This window comes from Tachypleus tridentatus, chromosome 9 (assembly GCF_004210375.1).
Source record: "Tachypleus tridentatus isolate NWPU-2018 chromosome 9, ASM421037v1, whole genome shotgun sequence".
Taxonomy (NCBI): domain Eukaryota; kingdom Metazoa; phylum Arthropoda; class Merostomata; order Xiphosura; family Limulidae; genus Tachypleus; species Tachypleus tridentatus.
In genome coordinates, this window is record NC_134833.1 from 122,429,222 (window position 1) to 122,447,588 (window position 18,367).

The following is an 18,367-nucleotide window of genomic DNA, read 5'->3' on the forward strand; positions in this document are numbered from 1 at the left end:
ACTTTTCAATAAATGTTATAAAGACATTCTGGAGTGAAACCTTGAGAGCTGCAAAATGCAGCCTCACCATCTGGAAGACTTAATTAACTGTAGACTTACCTGGCATTCACTTACCAACAAAGCTGTCACAAAACTGGAGGATGACTGCCAATGTTGTCTCACCATTGCATGAGAGAAGTGTCACATTACACCATCTTTTACTGTCTCGATTTTGGACTTCTAATGTCGTAGCTGTAACCAGCTGTGTTCATCAAGATTCCCACAACTAGCATAATTATCAAACTTAATGGAGAACCAAAGAAAGAAAAAAAAAAGGAATTTGTTAATAGCAGTTCCCAGCTGGTATAGCAATAAGTCTGTGGATTTACAACACTAAAGTCAGGGGTTTGATTCCCCTTGGTGGACTCAGCAGATAGTCCAGAGTGGCTTTGCTATAAGAAAACATACACATACAGCTAATAGTAAAAGGATTGTGAGCTAATTATAGTAATTTAGCAGTAAAAATATTAATATTTATTGGTAATAGTCTCTCAGTGGAAAAAGTATTATAAGTTAATGGTAGTAGTCTCTCATTAGAAAAAAACAAGTTAATAGTAGCAGTATCTGATTAGAAAAAGTAGTATAATAAGTTAATGGTAGCAACATCTGATTATAATAAAGTATAATTGTAAGTTAAGGGTAGTAGTATCTTATTAGAATAAAGTATAATAATAAGTTAATGGTAGCAGTATCTCTTTAGAAAAAATATAATAATGAGTTAATGGTAGCAGTCTCTCATTAGAAAAAAATATAATAATGAGTTAATGGTAGCAGTCTCTCATTAGAAAAAAATATAATAATGAGTTAATAGTAGCAGTCTCTCATTAGAAAAAATATAATGAGTTAATGGTAGCAGTCTCTCATAAGAAAAAAATATAATAATGAGTTAATGATAGCAGTCTCTCATTAGAAAAAATATAATAATGAGTTAATGGTAGCAGTATCTGATTAGAAAAAATATAATAATGAGTTAATGGTAGCAGTATCTGATTAGAATAAAGTATAATAAGAAGTTAATGGTAGCAGTATATGATTAGAAAAAATATAATAATGAGTTAATGATAGCAGTATCTGATTAGAATAAAGTATAATAATAAGTTAATGGTAGCAGTATATGATTAGAATAAATATAATAATAAGTTAATGGTAGCAGTATCTCATTAGAAAAATAATAAGTTAATGGTAGCAGTATCTCATTAGAAAAATAATAATAAGTTAATGGTAGCAGTATCTCATTAGAATAAAGTGTAATAATAAGTTAATTGTAATAGTCTATCAATAGAAAGAGTGTTGGTCATTAATGGTAATCTGTCAAGAAGTGGGTTATTTGTTAATAGTGCTAGTCTTCACAGAACAGGTGTGCAGAATGGGAATTATTTATTAGTAGTAATGAATACAGATATTGTTAGTGAATACAATGTTATATTAAAATAATTTTTAAACTTTACATTAGTACAGTCAATGTTGTTATCTCCAGTCATGCTATACATGCAAAAATGGCTCGTTTGGGTTGAGAAAATATTTTACATAGAAGAGCGAACATTTCAAAGAAGGTCGAAACGTTGTTTGCTCTTCTATGTAAAATATTTTCTCAACCCAAACGAGCCGTTTTTGCATATATATGTCTCTACAAGTGGGTTTTCTCGACATCACTGATTATTATTTCAGTCATGCTATGTTTGATGACTGTGCATCTTGATATTACCTTGCATTGTAATTACCGTTGCAAAATACTCTGTCATATGGTTGTATTATCCAAACTATTTGTTTCAATAGTGAAATTGCACAGAAATCCTTAATATCTGGACCCACCAACTTGATAGATATATCTTATTATGGAACTGTAAGAGCACTTATTTCATTCTTTAGCTGCTTGAGGCATGCAACAGTTGAACATGTATGTTCTGGAAGGAACCTGTGAGCATATGAATGTGTTGCTTTTCTACATAGAGATCCTTATTGATTATATCTTGTACTATTGCCTAGTATATGTGGATGACTTTTGTGTTTGTTAGTTCTCACTTGTTACAAGCTGCTGCACTTTGCTTATCACAGTTAGGGTAAAGCTTGTTGTAAGTCTATTTCTAGATGAGACTGGGTCCCCATGTTGTTACAGATTTTTTCTTTGCAATGCCATTAAATACAAGGGATCTCTACATTTTTAAAATTCTAAATCCTTAATCTTAACACATTTAGTACCAAATATATGAATATTTTGCCTTGGACAAGTCTGCTGCATAACCTTTCCAAACATGATCAGTTTTCAGTGTCATAACACTACAAATGTAATGTAAGACAATGTCAAAATATAGTTCTGATATCAGCTGTTTCACTGCAATATTTATAATAACTGATTGTCACTGACTTGCTGATATATTTTATCAAATCCATTTTGATGTAACTTACACAACCACCTGTAATAGTACTATGTACAGTACATCTACTTTAAGTTAACAATGATAGTTTCTACAGAACAGATATAAGTAGTTACCTGTAGTAATCTGTACATATGTTTTACTAGTTAATAGTAAAAGTTTTTATGGTGCATATATCATCGGCCTAAAGCAGTGGTCATAGTGAACTAGTAACATTATCACTTGTTTGTGTTTTTCATTCTTTTTAAGGAAATTATTCATCACTTTTGATCTATGATAATGTTAACAAATGGTTTTGTTTAGTTGTCTTGTAAATGCTCCAATAACACTTGGACTATGAAACTTTTATAACAGTAGTTTGACAGTGTTGGAATTGACACTGTTTGTGTAAGAACCTGTAAATGTTAACATTGTGAGTATATGTAGGCGTAGTAAAAAAAACAAGACCTTTCATCTGAAATCTTAACAAACAATTCTTTTTCTTTTCACTTAGAAAATTTTATGTATATACACAACATAAAGTATATAAGACAGATTCTGTAAAGCTGTAATAAGCACAAAAAATTACATCTAACCATTTATAGTGTTAGATAGTATGAGAAAATTTAGGGGGAAAGAAACTTTTAAGTCTGAAAGTGTCAGGAAAATTTATGAAATGCTTGATATGATTTTATTTCAGCTGTGATGGTCTTGGGATGTCAGACACATACACAGTTTTAAAATATTTATAAATAGTACTTTTTTTCAAAGATATATCCTTGAATATATTTTATTTTTCCTTATTTCAGTGACTCCTGATCTATATATTTACTAACACTGATGTGATTAGAATTGCTATGTTATTGATCTAGTTGCTATTAAGAATATACTCACATGATAGATATGAGTTGGAGTGTTAATAGATATTACCTGATGGACATGAGTCACACTGGTTTTTAATTTATGCTTAATGGGTGTGGAGCAGTACATTCATTGAGATTGCTATGTGCCATAGTTTACCACCAGAGTGAGGGACTTTCTTTTCCAGTACTAATGCATGACAGATGTTATGTGTGTAGTGTTTGTAGAAAGAGCTTTAGGAATAATTCAACTAAAAGCATATAAATATACAAAATAATAGCCACATATGCTTGCATGTTAAACAGGGTACTCTTTGTAAAGAAACTAAATATGTAGATGTACACCTAATATACTGCTTGCTTACAGTACTAGAAAAAGGAAAGTGCTATTAGTATTTATTAATTATATATGACTCACTTTCTTCTAGCTCCCCTAATGTCTCTGCGTTAAGTCTGTAAGGTTATGATGCCAGAAATTGGGTTTTTGATATCTGTGGTGGGCAGAAGACAAATAGCTCATTGTGTAGCATTGCACTTAACAGCAACAAACAAACCACTTTTTCCTAAGTGTAATTATATACCTAAAGTATTTTGTTCATTAATATATATTTTTTTAAGTGGTGTCTGGTATGTCTGTAAATATATAATATTGGTTTAAGTATTCATAGTGATATATACTTAGTTTTATTTGTCATTAATGGATATGTATGTACTGGCATATCTTTGAGTTAGGTAATGTAAAACGGTAGTGAAATTATATCAGTTTCACTGAAAGTCTTTGTGTGAAATTTGGTACAAGGACATAGTTTGAATTTGAAATGACGATGTACAATCCATATAGAGGTCTTAAGAAAAAAAGAGACATTGAAAGTTTTTTTTTTAATGTGCATGTGAAAGCTTTCAGAGGCTATTACTGAATTTAGAAGTTATTAGCACATCATGTTGTGTTGACCCAGTGAATGTGTAAACTAATTTGTTACTAACTCAAATGCTATTATTTCTTAGTATCTTGATATTTACATTTGCAATACACAAAAGTAACATGAATATATTTTATATGAATAAAGGGAAGATGCAATATACAAGGGAAAAAGTCTCCTTTTACTAAGGTTGTTGCATTTGATATTTGGTACAAATTTGTACTTCTGATTCTTGTTATGCATGTAATTTAGTTTTAGTTCCAGTTGTTTGATCGTAATCATTAAGAAGAAAAACTTGATCACAGCAAACTAGTGAACTTTTTGTTGTTAATATACAAGCTTATGGCATTTAGAGAACCAAAAATTCTTCATGTATAAACTGATAGATAAAAACTTGTCCTACAGCTTCTCAGTAGTATTATTTTGTGTGTGCATGCTTGAGATGATTTCTTGGTTTATGGTGACCTTTGAAGAACAAGTAATTGTATGAAACAAAATGTTTCTTCATTTTCATTGGATAACTTGTACACCTTAGTTTTATTCATTATGTGGTTTATGAAAATGGTTATAGTTCTTGTAAAGTTGCTACAGAACAATGATATTATGTTATTAGATCATAAAACAGACAGTTTATTGTAAAATAGGCTGTGATATTACTTTATGAATAAACTCTTGTAGATTATGATAGAAGTATTTTATTAATTGAGATTGTGCTTTGTACACACTGTTACAATATGTTAATGTTGTTTGTTTGTGACCAAAGGTATTTTATGGGTATTTATTCTACTTAAACATGTTTGGGTGACCAGGACCAGAATAGCCTGAATCCTTTATATTCAATATATTGTTATCCAAAACCATTTAACTGTGTAAAACACTTCACAGGTAAGTCTCGTGTCTAATGTGCAAAGTGCAATCTCACCCTCCTCATTCACATTTAGAACAACACAATCATTGTTAGTTTTTTACCTCAATGCTTCTTAGTTAGTCACTACTTTAACACTGGGTAAAGCAGTCTTTTTTTTTCACAAGAGGACTAATCACAATTTCAATGTTGTGGCTTTATACAAGAGAAAAAATTGCCAAGCATTCTTGGGGTTGATGTAGGGTACACTGCTCAAAACTTATAGATGGTAATTGTTTATATTGGACTACATTAATCATTGTTATAATTTTTTTTTTCACATTTGTAAAAGTTTGAAGTTTCTCATGGTTTATTTGACCTGAGTATTCAAGTGGTGCTCTATCATGGAATGGATTGAATAGTCTCATATAAACTATTTCACATACAAATTTTCTGCATTTCAGGTATATTTAATGGTGGTAAGGCATTTTGTATACATTTGAATACTATTAATCTACTTTTTTGCATGTTTTAATCAAGTTCTCTGCTGTATGATGTCACAAGTTCAACTGATGTTTGGATACTTCTGACAGAGTAGTGCATGTATTCATTAAGTTGCTACTGTGCAAAATTTGATTGTCATGGGTTTGTTATTTTAAGGTTACATTATGTCTATTATCTGTTCAGCTTCTCCTGTTTTAACTTGTTTAATTTCCCTGAAAGTTTTTCTTAGGTCTTGTAATATACATTGATGAGTGAATATATCAGATGAGTTGTTATAACTTATTTCACAAATTTATTACAAGTAGTTTTATTTTCTACAGAACACCTACACCAATGCTGAGAAGCTGCTGGTAGCAGCTGAAGAACTTGCCCAGACTGGTGAATGTAATGCTGATGAAATATATGGCGTTGCTCAGGAGTTGGAGGCTCATGTTGCCAGTTTTGCTGCTCGTGTTGAGCAGCGTCACCAACTGCTTCATTTGGCTGTAATGTTTTATACTCATAACTCAGAGGTGTGCCTCTTTATTTGTTCTTGGATTATGGTGTGATGTAAATCCTCATAATATTTTTGCAGAACCCATGAACAAAAAATAACTAGAATTAATTAATTAATTAGGACAATGAAAGTGAGATTAAACACAAACAGGATTATTATGAACACGCTACACGCAAAATTTGGTTAAATGTTCTTTATAGCTTTCCATTTAAGAACTGTTAGATGTATATGTACAAACACATTCACATGCCTGCTACAGTGAAAACTGTATTCTTCATGCTGTTATTAAGTTTTTATTTATGTTGAGCTGTTTAAGAACAGAGTTTATAATATGTTTCAGCTAACTTATATACATGTTAATGAAATTGTATTTTGTAATATACATATTCTGTTTGTGAAATAAGTACTTACTCAAAAAGACATATTAAACTAAGCCATTAAATAAATTATTTATATCTGTCTACCTTGTAAACTATAAGGTGACTGACTGAATTGATATTTTTATAATGTAATTTAGTTGAGCTGCACCAGTAGTAAGATTTTTTTTCTTTGTATGTAGTTAACTAGCTGGTGTGAAGGGATACGAGAAGAGTTGCAGAGTGAGAAAGTTGCTGAGACAGTGGAAGGTGCTGAGGAATTGCTTCAGAAGTTTGTACAACAGAGAACCTCTACAGACGAAGCAACAGTTCGAACTATCAGTGAAGGAGAAGCATTATTAAAAGAGCTTAGGTAGTGTCTTCTTTTTAAATATTTACAAAAACTTGGATAAAAGAATGCAGTTAGATTAATTTCTTTGGAAGGTGATAATGTTATTGGTTTGTCCATTCTCAAATTTTACCCACTTAACTGAATGTTTACAAGGTTGATCCATTGGATAATTCCTGTATTAGAGAATGAATGTTGACCATAATTTAAAATCTAATACATGTATCCACACAAAATGCAACAAGCTTTTAGTAAAAGTAGAAGTCTGTTGTACACAAGAAATCAGATGTTCACATAGCCAAACAGTTAAACATGTACATAAAGTCAAACAGAACATTTATGCATATCTAAGAACAGATATAATTTACAAATCACCAGCTGATGTACATATGGTAAAACATACAAAAACTGTTTTATTGACTATTACATACTACTAACTTAACACACACTACCTGTGATTTAAGAACAAATGCCCAGACTGTTACATATATAAGCATTCAAGATCTAAATTGGCTATCTTCCTACCATCATTCAAAATCCTGGGAAAAGAATGAAAGATAGTAACTATAATAAAGATAGTAGTTTCTATTTGAGTCTTCATCAGTGAACTTGACAGATTGTTGGAATATGTCAAGTGGTCCACTGACATTGTTTATTTTTTTTTCTTCTATTTGTCACATGCTATTAGGGTGATTCAGTCAATTCCACATGGCCATTAGCATCCCTTTTCCCCTATTTTGTCCAGATAAATTTGTTCATAAATACCTCTGTTTAGGTGTGGTGTAAGACACCTTCTCAGTCTCCTGTCACGTTTGTCTGGAGATCTTTTGGCCACCAGTTTCCTTTTTCATCATTTTATGAAAACATAGTTTTTCTTCTTCTAGTTTGCAGGAGACATTGTTCTGAAATCTTTGCATTAAATGGCTCCTACACTAGTTTCACAAGGATAGATTGATTTCATTTCCAGATCTTTCCTTCCCAAGGCTTTACTTGCCTGTGAAGGTGACTTGATATTTTTTCCAATCACCTACCTTTTAGTTTTATCTCTGTACCTTCACTTAAAACCTGTTCATTTTCTTTTCTCATGTAAGCATTACAATGTTATGTTGCTCACACAGCTTTCATAGATGAAAATATTTTCCTGTCATGGGTTTCTCTACATTTTGAGATTTATATTCTTCCTCTTTGACCAGATGGGTTATTTAAGTCATATAACTTGACTGTTTCTCTATTTCTCTATCGAAGATGACACTGTTTTGTTTTAAGTGTCACCTCCCACCAGGTTTGTCATCTTGTGGCTTCTCTTGCATTCAATTATTGATAACCTAAGGGTGACAATCTACAACTGAGGATGTAGATTGTCCCCAAAACCTTTGTGTCATATTACTTACATCACCTTTTGGTCTGGGTTTCATTTCCTTTCAATCACCATTTCCAGTTTTCCCAGAGGCTTTAAGATGTTTGGTTGTACATACAATGTAAACAAAAATAATACACAGTGGAGTGGTAGGTGTTGCATCACTAGTATTACTTTTAAATCTAAAAAATTGTGTTGAGTGGTGATAACAGAAAATGTTCAACCCTTGTGCCTCTGCTATGTGACTGCTATTACATTAGTCTGATTAGATTGTGACTAGTCTGAGTGGAAGGTAATATTCATGCTTAAAATAAAAATACTTTTTTCATTCTTTGGTTTTCATAATTCATTTATATAACCTCTAGAACCTTCTAAATAAATATCTAAAGTTTATTTCAATACAGCTTTATATACATTATTTGTTAATTTCTCTACATTAACATTATTTTACTGACCTTATAATTACCATAAAAAAGTTGTAATAAATCTTAATTACCCCTTTTTTATTTCTAAAATGTCTGCATACTGTATTAGAAAATTACAGTTATTTATCTTAAACAGTCTCAGGGTTGTAATAGTTTACACCTGTTGTTAATTAAATCTATTGCTTTATTGCTTTTTGAACCATGTATAACTATTGAACACATGTAACTCAAAGTACAGTAAATAAACTATTGAATTACATAATATACTCCAGCTGGCATAGATAACTTATGGTCTTTTCATTTAATGTTTCCTTTTCTTATATAATCTAATAATTGTATAAGTTTTACATTTTAATTACTTTTATTGCAATAAATTAAAAATATGCATAAACCAAAAATTATAGTAATTTATGTCTTGTACCTTTTATTTACACATGAAATCTCCTTAAAAGTTAACTTAATTTTTGGTACAGTTATTACTTTACATAGATTTTACTTATTTCAAGTGTTTGATTTATAACACAAAATACTAATACCATGCACAAAGAATACAGTGTTTTGTAACTATCATAATTTAACTGGCTTTTTAACTGAGCTACAAGTGCATTAAAATAACTCCCTTACAATGTGTGAGATGAACTCAGCTATAGCAGTTTTGAATCTTTAGACCAGATAATTCAAAATCTGTCTACTGAATAGGAAAGCATTATACATAGTTCAGTAAGTTAAATTTTCTCTTTCTATTGGTTTTAAATAATGTAATACCAAATGTCAGAGGGAATAGTAACATTTTTTTTTAAAGATAACACGTGATACAGTGGTGTATCATGTTGGTTGGACTTTCTGGTTTATATCTTTGTAAAACAAGATACTTGGAAGCTATAAAATTAGATTGTGTCTCAATAATATCTATAGTACAAGTCTGCAATTTGTATTAAAACTCAGAAGTTTAAACTGGAATGTAAAGAATGTTTAAGTGAGCAATTCATAACAAGTGCCACATGATAATTAGAAGTGAAAATTGAGAATTTATTTAAATATTTTCTTTCATAATTAAGATGTTAAAGCTCAAGTAATAGTAAACTTTGGTTTCTTAAGCATGTTTTGTTGCTGAGTTTATTGACACAAAGTTGTTTAATTATATTTGAAATGTAATTGTGTAGAATGTTGTGACATGCACACTGTGACTCCTATCCATACACAGGGTTAATAATGTATGTACCATGTTGTTCTTTAATTTTGTTTAACATTGTAGATGTGGCATACAACACTCTAGTTTTACATTTAGCAACCTGAATGTGTTGCAAAACAATTATATGTTTGTCATGTAGGAATATCTATATGTGTCAAAGTGATTTCATAACTTGTTTGTTGACTTTGAGAACTGTAAAATTATGTTTAGTTACTTTCTAACATAATTTGGTAATCATGTAAGATCAGAGAATATGGTGAGTTTCCTATATTTTGTTCTTTAACATAGAATACATTACGTATATAGAAGACTACATGTTCTTGTTTTTCCTTTTATGACCCACTTTTTGATTTTTCTGTTTATATTTTTAGAAATATAGGTATGACAGCAGAAACAGATACATCTGGTTCCTTCACAGCTATTGGGAACACTCTGGAAACTCTAAATAGAAATCGTGAAGAACTGGAGGAACTTTGGTCAAGCCGCAAACTTCGCTTGGAGCTTTGTCTACAGTTGAGACTGTTTGAAAGAGATGCATTAGAGGTTAGTAATGTTCCACAAATTAATGTTAAAGTTTAAAAATCATTAAAAATAGAATCTGATAAATGTAAAAATAAGTTATACATTGTTGGTTTTACTGTGAAATTATTTTCAATTTTAGCCTGTATTGTGTGTGAAATTTCTTCTTGCTAAAGAAACATGAATTAGGATTAAAGTTTAAAAAATTAAGTTTCAATTTTTAGCTGAAGTTGTAGATGTACAGATGAGTATATATCTGTTTTGAAAATGGTTCAGTTATTGTTCATAAGCTTGAGACAAAGTGATAAAAGGAAATGGAATTGTTGTATGGAAATTATAGTTTCAATTTATGCAGTAAATATTGAATTTATCTAAATGTTAAGAGTATACATCAGATTAAATATAAAATAAAATTTCTAAAGATGTCCTCCTTTCAACTGTAGAGGTTCCATTTCATGATTTGGTAATAATATATGTGTGTTAAGTGAAACATTTTAAAGGAATAACGAGAAAGCTGGAAAACTATTGGTGTGTTAAGTGCTAGTAGAGGAGCCAAACAAAAGGAAATGGTGTATGTGAATGACTATAATTACAGAGTTTTCTTAGCTATCAAACCATGCAAATCAACAAGAGATGGGTGTGGTTTTGTCTTCTACATAGGTGTCTTCTCAGCTGGAACTGTGGGCTGAGGAACTTCAGCATGGAGAACTTTCACATGATATGGAGGAGGCTGAGCAGTTGGTTCATATTCACACAGAGAGTGTTACACACATGCAACAAGCAACCTATGAAGTCTTACAGAGGGGGCAGGAATTATGTCAGGTGTGTCAAATAGAAACATGTTTAGACAGGTGTGTTTCAGGTGTTAGTAAGATTATATGGTGTTAGTTACATCTTAAAAGAACTAATATCAGATTGTGAAAAGTATCTCTGGTATATATATATATATATATGAATATAGTCAAGTATGTGAGTGGATATGTTTTAAGTAAATATGTTGATAGAAGTAAGACGTACATAATGACAAGATTCATGGGTGTAGAGATGTTCAGAAAATACCAGATAGAGAGATGTTTAAATAATGTCAAGTATGTCAAATGGAAACATGTTTAAGTAGATATTTTTGATAGAAGTAAGTTTAAATAACAGCAAGGATCACAGCTAGAGAATGACTTTAGATAGTATTAAGTGTGTCAAACAGAGATATTGTCAAGTGGAAACATGCTTAAATAGATATTTCTGAAAGATAGTGACAAAGATCTCAGCTCAAGAGGTTTCAAAAGTTTCAAGAATGTCACATCAAGTGAAATGTTTAGGTTATTTGAACTAATTAGAAATGTTTTTAGGTACATATGTCTTATAGAAGTTAGATGAAACAGTGATTAGGGTCTCAGATAGAAATGTTTAGTTGAGCATTAAGAATATCATACAGGTAGATGTTTAACTGAGCATTAAGAATGCCACACAGGTAGATGTTTAACTGAGCATTAAGAATATCACACAGAGATGTTTAGCTGAGCATTAAGAATATCATACAGAGATGTTTAGCTGAGCATTAAGAATATCATACAGAGATGTTTAGTTGAGCATTAAGATTGTCATACAGAGATGTTTAGCTGAGCATTAAGAATATCATACAGGTAGATGTTTAGCTGAGCATTAAGAATGCCATACAGGTAGATGTTTAGTTGAGCATTAAGAATGCCATACAGGTAGATGTTTAGTTGAGCAATTAAGAATATCATACAGGTAGATGTTTAACTGAGCATTAAGAATGCCATACAGAGATGTTTAACTGAGCATTAAGAATATCATACAGGTAGATATTTAATTGAGTACTAAACACATCAAATGGAGATATTTAGTTAGGCTTTAAGGATGGTGGGCAGATATGTTTAAACCATGTCAAGTTTACTTTGTGTGAGTTATATTTGAAACACATCTAGAAAGTGTCACCTATCAAATATGTCAAGTGGTAGTGGGATGTGATTTTGTCATGAATGTTGAAGTTCAACAAATATGACTAAGAGTAATGCATAAGATAAACATGCTTAGATAGGTTTATAGATGGAAAAATGTCTTGCTGATATCAGGTACATCAAATAGAATAATATTTATTTATTTTCAGTTTTGTCTGATACAGACATGTTTATGTAGTGCCATTTATATTAGGTGCAAACATGCTTAATGTCAACTAGGTCAGATGAAAACATGTTAAGATAGTGTCAGCTATTTTGGAAACATATTATTTTTAAGTTTATTCAACACATATAGGAGTTTCTTATGAAATGTTTCTATTAAATAAAATAAATTCTTATCTCCAGAATATAGTTTATTAGCTCAATATTTCACTGTTACAGCTGTAATAGGAGAATATTGAGCTAATAAAGATGCATCCTGGAAATATACAGTACTGTGCAAAAGTATTAGGACAAAGTCAAAAATTAGATTTTATGCTACTTTCAAAGAACAATGGAAGGTCAATCACAGGTGAAACATCAAAATTTTATTTATATTCATTTTTAGTACAACAGAAACTCAATGGAAGTGATTGAGTTCAGCAAACAGTTAATATTTTCTGCATCCCCCTGTTACTTTAATAACTGCAAACAGTATTTCAGGCATTGTTGTGACATATTTAATTAAAGTGTTTTTTTGAGATTTTATTCCAAATGTCTCTAATACACTCACATAAAGTATCTTTGGAAGTAACTTTTGATTTGTCAAATCCCAGATCTGTTCAGTTGGATTGAGATTGTAGCCCTGTGGTGGTCATTGTATGATTTGAATGACTGCAGATTTCTGCACAGATTGGATTAGTATTTGGGGCTATTATTTTTTTGTAGTAGAATTCTTTACCTATAATATGCAAAATCACTGTGTTATACTATGATGGATCAGTATCTGATGGCACTAGCTCTGGTCCATTATTCCATCTATTTTGCAAATATCTCTTGTTACTTTAGCAGAAAAACATCTCCAACCATCACACTGTTTGCTTTATAGTAGGTGTTCTGCATTGAGGTATGTTTCACCTTTCTTCTCTCAAATGTACAACTCACATTTTGAAGCAAATATTTTAAACCAAGACTCATTTGTCCATAAGACATTTTTTCCAATCATCAACAGTCCAGGTTTTATACTTTTTATCAAATTTTGTTTTCTTGATGATATTTGGGCATTCTTTAACTGCTGCACAACCAGATATTCCATTCTTGTGGAGTTTTCTTGATACTGTAGATTTGGACAATTTTCTATCATCAGTGGCATTTTCATTTTCGATCAGTGGCAGTCTCTCATCTGTCCCAAAAGCTGCATAAACAAAGATATTTAAGATCATTATCATTGAGTTTTGGTGTTCTGTCTTATCCTGTTCTATTTTGATATTCACTGTCTTAGTCTCATGACCTAGGGTATACTTCACAGTGTTTGAGGAGCATCTGAAGTCTGCAAAAATTTGTTGGAGAATCCAACCAGCATCACTTAATGCTTTTATGTGAAGTCTCTGCCCTACTGACAATTCTTTAAATTTTTTTGGTTGTGGCATGACAACAAAACTTAATATATAGTGTTTAACATTGTTTTTATCAAGATTTATTTGTGGAGTGCTATTAAATTGATTGTGGCATATACTGGTACCATATGGTAACTCCTTACTAGTTTCTTTCTGCATTGTTAAGATGTGCATGAGGTACCATGACAGTTATTTCAGACCCTAAATTAGATTAGCATGCTCATTCAAGCAGAACTCTGATGACATGTCCTTGATTCAAGTATATGGAAACTCTAAAGAATGATAAGTATTCTCACCTTGGCTCATTCAGTTCTCAGTAGGGATCAGTGAAGCTGTACCATAGTTTTGAAATTTACATTACATAATGACATGGATGAATTAGCCTAATAAAATGAAAAGAACGACAAAATATTCTCTTGTCTTAATACTTTTACATAGCATTATCGGTTGTTATTGTATTCATCTTGATATATATATATATATATATATAACAGAAAAAAATGTTTGAGGTATTATTAGGTATTTCTGAAACATTCCAAGATTGTGTCGAATTGGTCAATTTGGAGCATGTTTTAATAATGTCAGGTAATATCACATTAAGAGATTTTCAGCTTTGTCTGATACAAACATTTTTAGATAGTGTCAGCTACATTACATAAAGATAATTTCAGATAGTTTTAATGGAAATATTTAAGTATTGTTAATTTTTCAGATAGAACAATTACTGTGATGTATGATGCATATGTAGATAGTTTGAAGAATCATTAATGTAATATATCTCAATTAGTAGTATGATCAGATATGTCAGATGGAAATAACACTAGATAGTTTCAGCTAGTACAAGTGCATATAGACAGTATTTAGTATGCCAGTTGCTAGATTAAAGATAATTTGATGGTTTTTAAAAGGTAACATTTGATTGTACTACTACACCTAGTAATAAAGTGATTATGAGGCAGTGTGTGCTACTACATGTTGTAGAGATGTGTTTTCAGATGGCCATTACCTTTTAATTCCATATTGATGCTGTGTTTCACTAAAATAACTGTTTTACTTATTTTTAATTGAAATGTTTGTTCAAAATAACCCATAGTAATACTAATACATATGATAGGTGTTTGAGACATCTGGAATTAGACTTATGGCTGACAGTCAATACGATGCACCTACAAGAGTACAGGTTTTACTGGAATACCTCCATGAGAGGGAAATGGACCTAGAAGACTTAGCTGAGATGAAACGAGTGAAACTAGAACAATGTGTGCAGTTATGTCAGTTTGAAAATGATGCTAGTCAGGTTGGTTCTCTCTGAGAGTTTGTGTTAAATATTCTTCAGATTATTTTAGGTTGTTTATAACTTACTGGTTTTGCACTTTTTTAATATAATTTTGAATGAATTGGTAATTAAAATCTTGAAATATAATAATTATTTTAAACAATTGTTTATTTTTTCAACCTTTCAAATGCCTTATTAAGGCTGAAATAAAAAGGGGGATCTAAACTCAGTTGTTAAAGTTGTATTTATTTATCAGCTCAGTGTTTATAATGATAAACATATGTATATTTAAATAATAACACTCACATGTGAATGTTATGTAAATAAACTTCTGGATATTGGTTCAGAACTGTCTAAAGTTAAGAGGTATTAGGAGTTATAGGAAATAAAACTAAAGGTTTTAAGTGATAAAATGATATTCAAGTTTAAAAATGGTCCACATTATTCAATATCAGTTTTTAATCTTAGAAAGTGAAAATATTTATTATAATGCACACACACATCTTAGTGTACAAAATTAATCCCTTAAGTATTATTAGCAATTTGAATAATGAGTGGAAATAACTTAAGAGGGATTTTTTTTAAATATATATAGTGTATTGTAGATTTATGAATTTGTATACCTATACAGATTTAGATGTATAGTTTCTAATCATTATTATTTACTAAAGCTCTGTCTTAGATTAATAGTAACTCTTTAAATTACTAATGATTCAATGAATTTGTTTCCATGCCATTTGTTCTGTATGTGTAGTGGTACTGTTTGTTTTATCTGAGTCTGTTCTAGCTCAGTAAGTAATGTGTTTTTTTAAGGTCTTTTTGTGATGTAATAATAAGGGCTTGTGAATGTATTATACAGGTCCTATCGTGGATAAGAAATGGAGAATCCATGCTCAATGCCAGTTTCCTTTTTCCCACTAATTTGCAAGAGGCTGAACAACTTCAAGCTGAGCACAAACAGTTTCAGCTGGCAATTGAGGTTAATCATCTCTTTCTTTTAATCTCTAGAATATCTGCTCCTGTGCATATCATTTGCTCTTATAGTGATATCCAATGAACTCCAGAAGGAGCTCTGGTTAATTCTATCTGTAACATCACTTGTGATGTGTATTATAATGTATTGCAGCTGGTCTTGTTCAGTTTTATAGAGTTGGTGTTTGTAAAATAGTTTTTAAGCAACTTATAGTGGTTTGTAATAGGTTGTACCTGTGTATAGTTCCAGAAATATAGATAATATATAATAAAATTATTATAGCTACTACTGATACTTACTCTGTTTTTGTGGTTGGTTTTATCTATTTTGTGGTTTGACAATGTGTTTTAATTATTTTTTTATAGCTTGACATGTGTAATTATTATATGTAACTTGAATGGGTTGCTAAATAATTAATGGATTATGAGTAGATTCCCATTGAAACAATTTAACAGTAATTGTTTCTAAAAATAGTAAAGAATAAATATAAAATGTGCAGTCAACCCATTCTCCTTGCATCTGAGTGTATATACAGTATGATTGTCTAAAGGGTTGTCTGCAGTGTCATATGTCACTTAATGTGTTATATCAACAAGGAAGATTGCATTGCATTTGTTTGTAAGCTAAGGAGATTGTCTCTATTGCATTGTTGGCAGAAATCTTCAGATTATGATGTAGTGGGTGTATCCAGTACGATACAGTGCTTAGGTGTGCTAAGTAACTGTGCAAGGACTTGTTCTGCTGTATGCCACCATTCCTTGTCATTTTACCGAGTACAAGGAAAGTGGGCACTATTTGACGGTTGTGATTTCTATAAGAAGTGTCTAAAGGGGAGCTAAGCAGCTCAAATCAATTTATTTAACATGGTACAATAAAATCATTCATTTATATAATACCAACATGGGTAAAAGATAAACATAAACCAAACAACAAGAAATATATACTCAATCACATTCCTTTCCATATATGTGTTTTTTTTATTCATACTGCTATCTTCAAAATATTCCTTTTACCTTTCAAGATAATCATTCAAAGGAGAGAGTTTTCTGTTGTTTTTTTCATTTTTTTCACAAAAAGAAACATTTTTGCCCTTAAGTTTTTCTTAGATTGATTGTTCAGCATGTAGAAAGATTAACAAATCAATGTTGATATCAATATAGAATTATAGGAATTGCAGAAAATGAATAATTTTCCTATGTACTCTTGAAAATAATTGTTCAATATGATGAAATGTTCAGGAGATACAGAGAATGACTGGCAGATATTTGGCTGTTATATATGTAAGTGATTTAGCAATACATATATATATATAAGCTAATTTTATTATTTTTAAGTAGTTATTCTGATGTGATTGAGACTGTATTTTATAAAACTATTTTAACAGAAAAATAGATCTTAGACACTAATTGTATTGTAATTTAACCACATGCGTGTTAGAGAATTTTATTGACAGTAGATAATATAAGTTGTTAGGTGCTTATTGCTTTAGACTCAATAATATGTTTTAGATACTGTATTTTTCAGCATGAAAGTAAATGTGAAATATAAGTTGAATGTGTTAGCTTTCTCATTTTTTCAACCTTCATTCATGTATAAGTTGAAATGGAGTATAAGGTAAAGATAGGTCATGTACAGTACTACTGTGTTGTATACTTTGTGTTTTTGATGCTTATTGTTTTAGGACTTAACAGTATATGTTTTAGATACTTATTATATTATGACTTGACAACTGATATTTTTAGATTATTCCTGTTATATAAATTGATAGTGTATGTTTTCATGTAATTATTATTTTATGACCAGATAGTATTTGCTTTAGGTAATTATCGTGTACTGACTTAGTGGATACTTCAAGATAATTATTGCAGTATTTCAATAGTTACCTGTATGTTAATGGCCTGATGGAGTGTGTTTTCTGTTAGATTTTATGAACTAGAAAAACTGTTGAATTGTGAGACAGTCATTGTGTGTATGATTATAAAATAATTTCATAAAGAAATACTTCTGTCTTGAAAGCGTTTGCTTGAAAAATCTAGTTTTTGTTTCTTTTCCAATATTTGACTGTAAATTTTCAGTTGTTTGAGATTAGGAAATAAACAAAACACTTTGAATGAGTAACTTCTTGTTTGTCAAGTCTTTTTGTTAAGGGTAGGCATTTGGGGAATATATTAATAATGTGTAGATGATTGAAACTGAGCCTACACAGCTACCTTAGAAGTTCTTAGCTTTTGTAACATACAGTTAACAAATATGTTTGTGCTTCTTATTACACCTGCAGATGCTTCAGTTATGTAGTTAAATGGTTTTACTTCAAAGTGATAGTCTAAATAAACCATGCAATTATGTTTGTTGGTTCCTCATGTACAGTATTACTTCTATGTAACGTGAC

At 30.6% G+C, this 18,367-nt stretch overlaps 1 protein-coding gene across 1 annotated transcript in view; it reads left to right on the forward strand.

Moving 5' to 3' along the window:
* The window catches only part of LOC143226236 (triple functional domain protein-like), a 224,094-nt gene that overhangs the window by 116,731 nt on the left and 88,996 nt on the right, over positions 1 to 18,367 (forward strand). Inside the window, 6 exon segments of the mRNA XM_076456993.1 lie at positions 5,842 to 6,033; positions 6,577 to 6,746; positions 10,068 to 10,239; positions 10,876 to 11,037; positions 14,844 to 15,026; positions 15,865 to 15,984. Of these exon segments, the coding sequence (XP_076313108.1) occupies positions 5,842 to 6,033; positions 6,577 to 6,746; positions 10,068 to 10,239; positions 10,876 to 11,037; positions 14,844 to 15,026; positions 15,865 to 15,984 (999 nt within the window).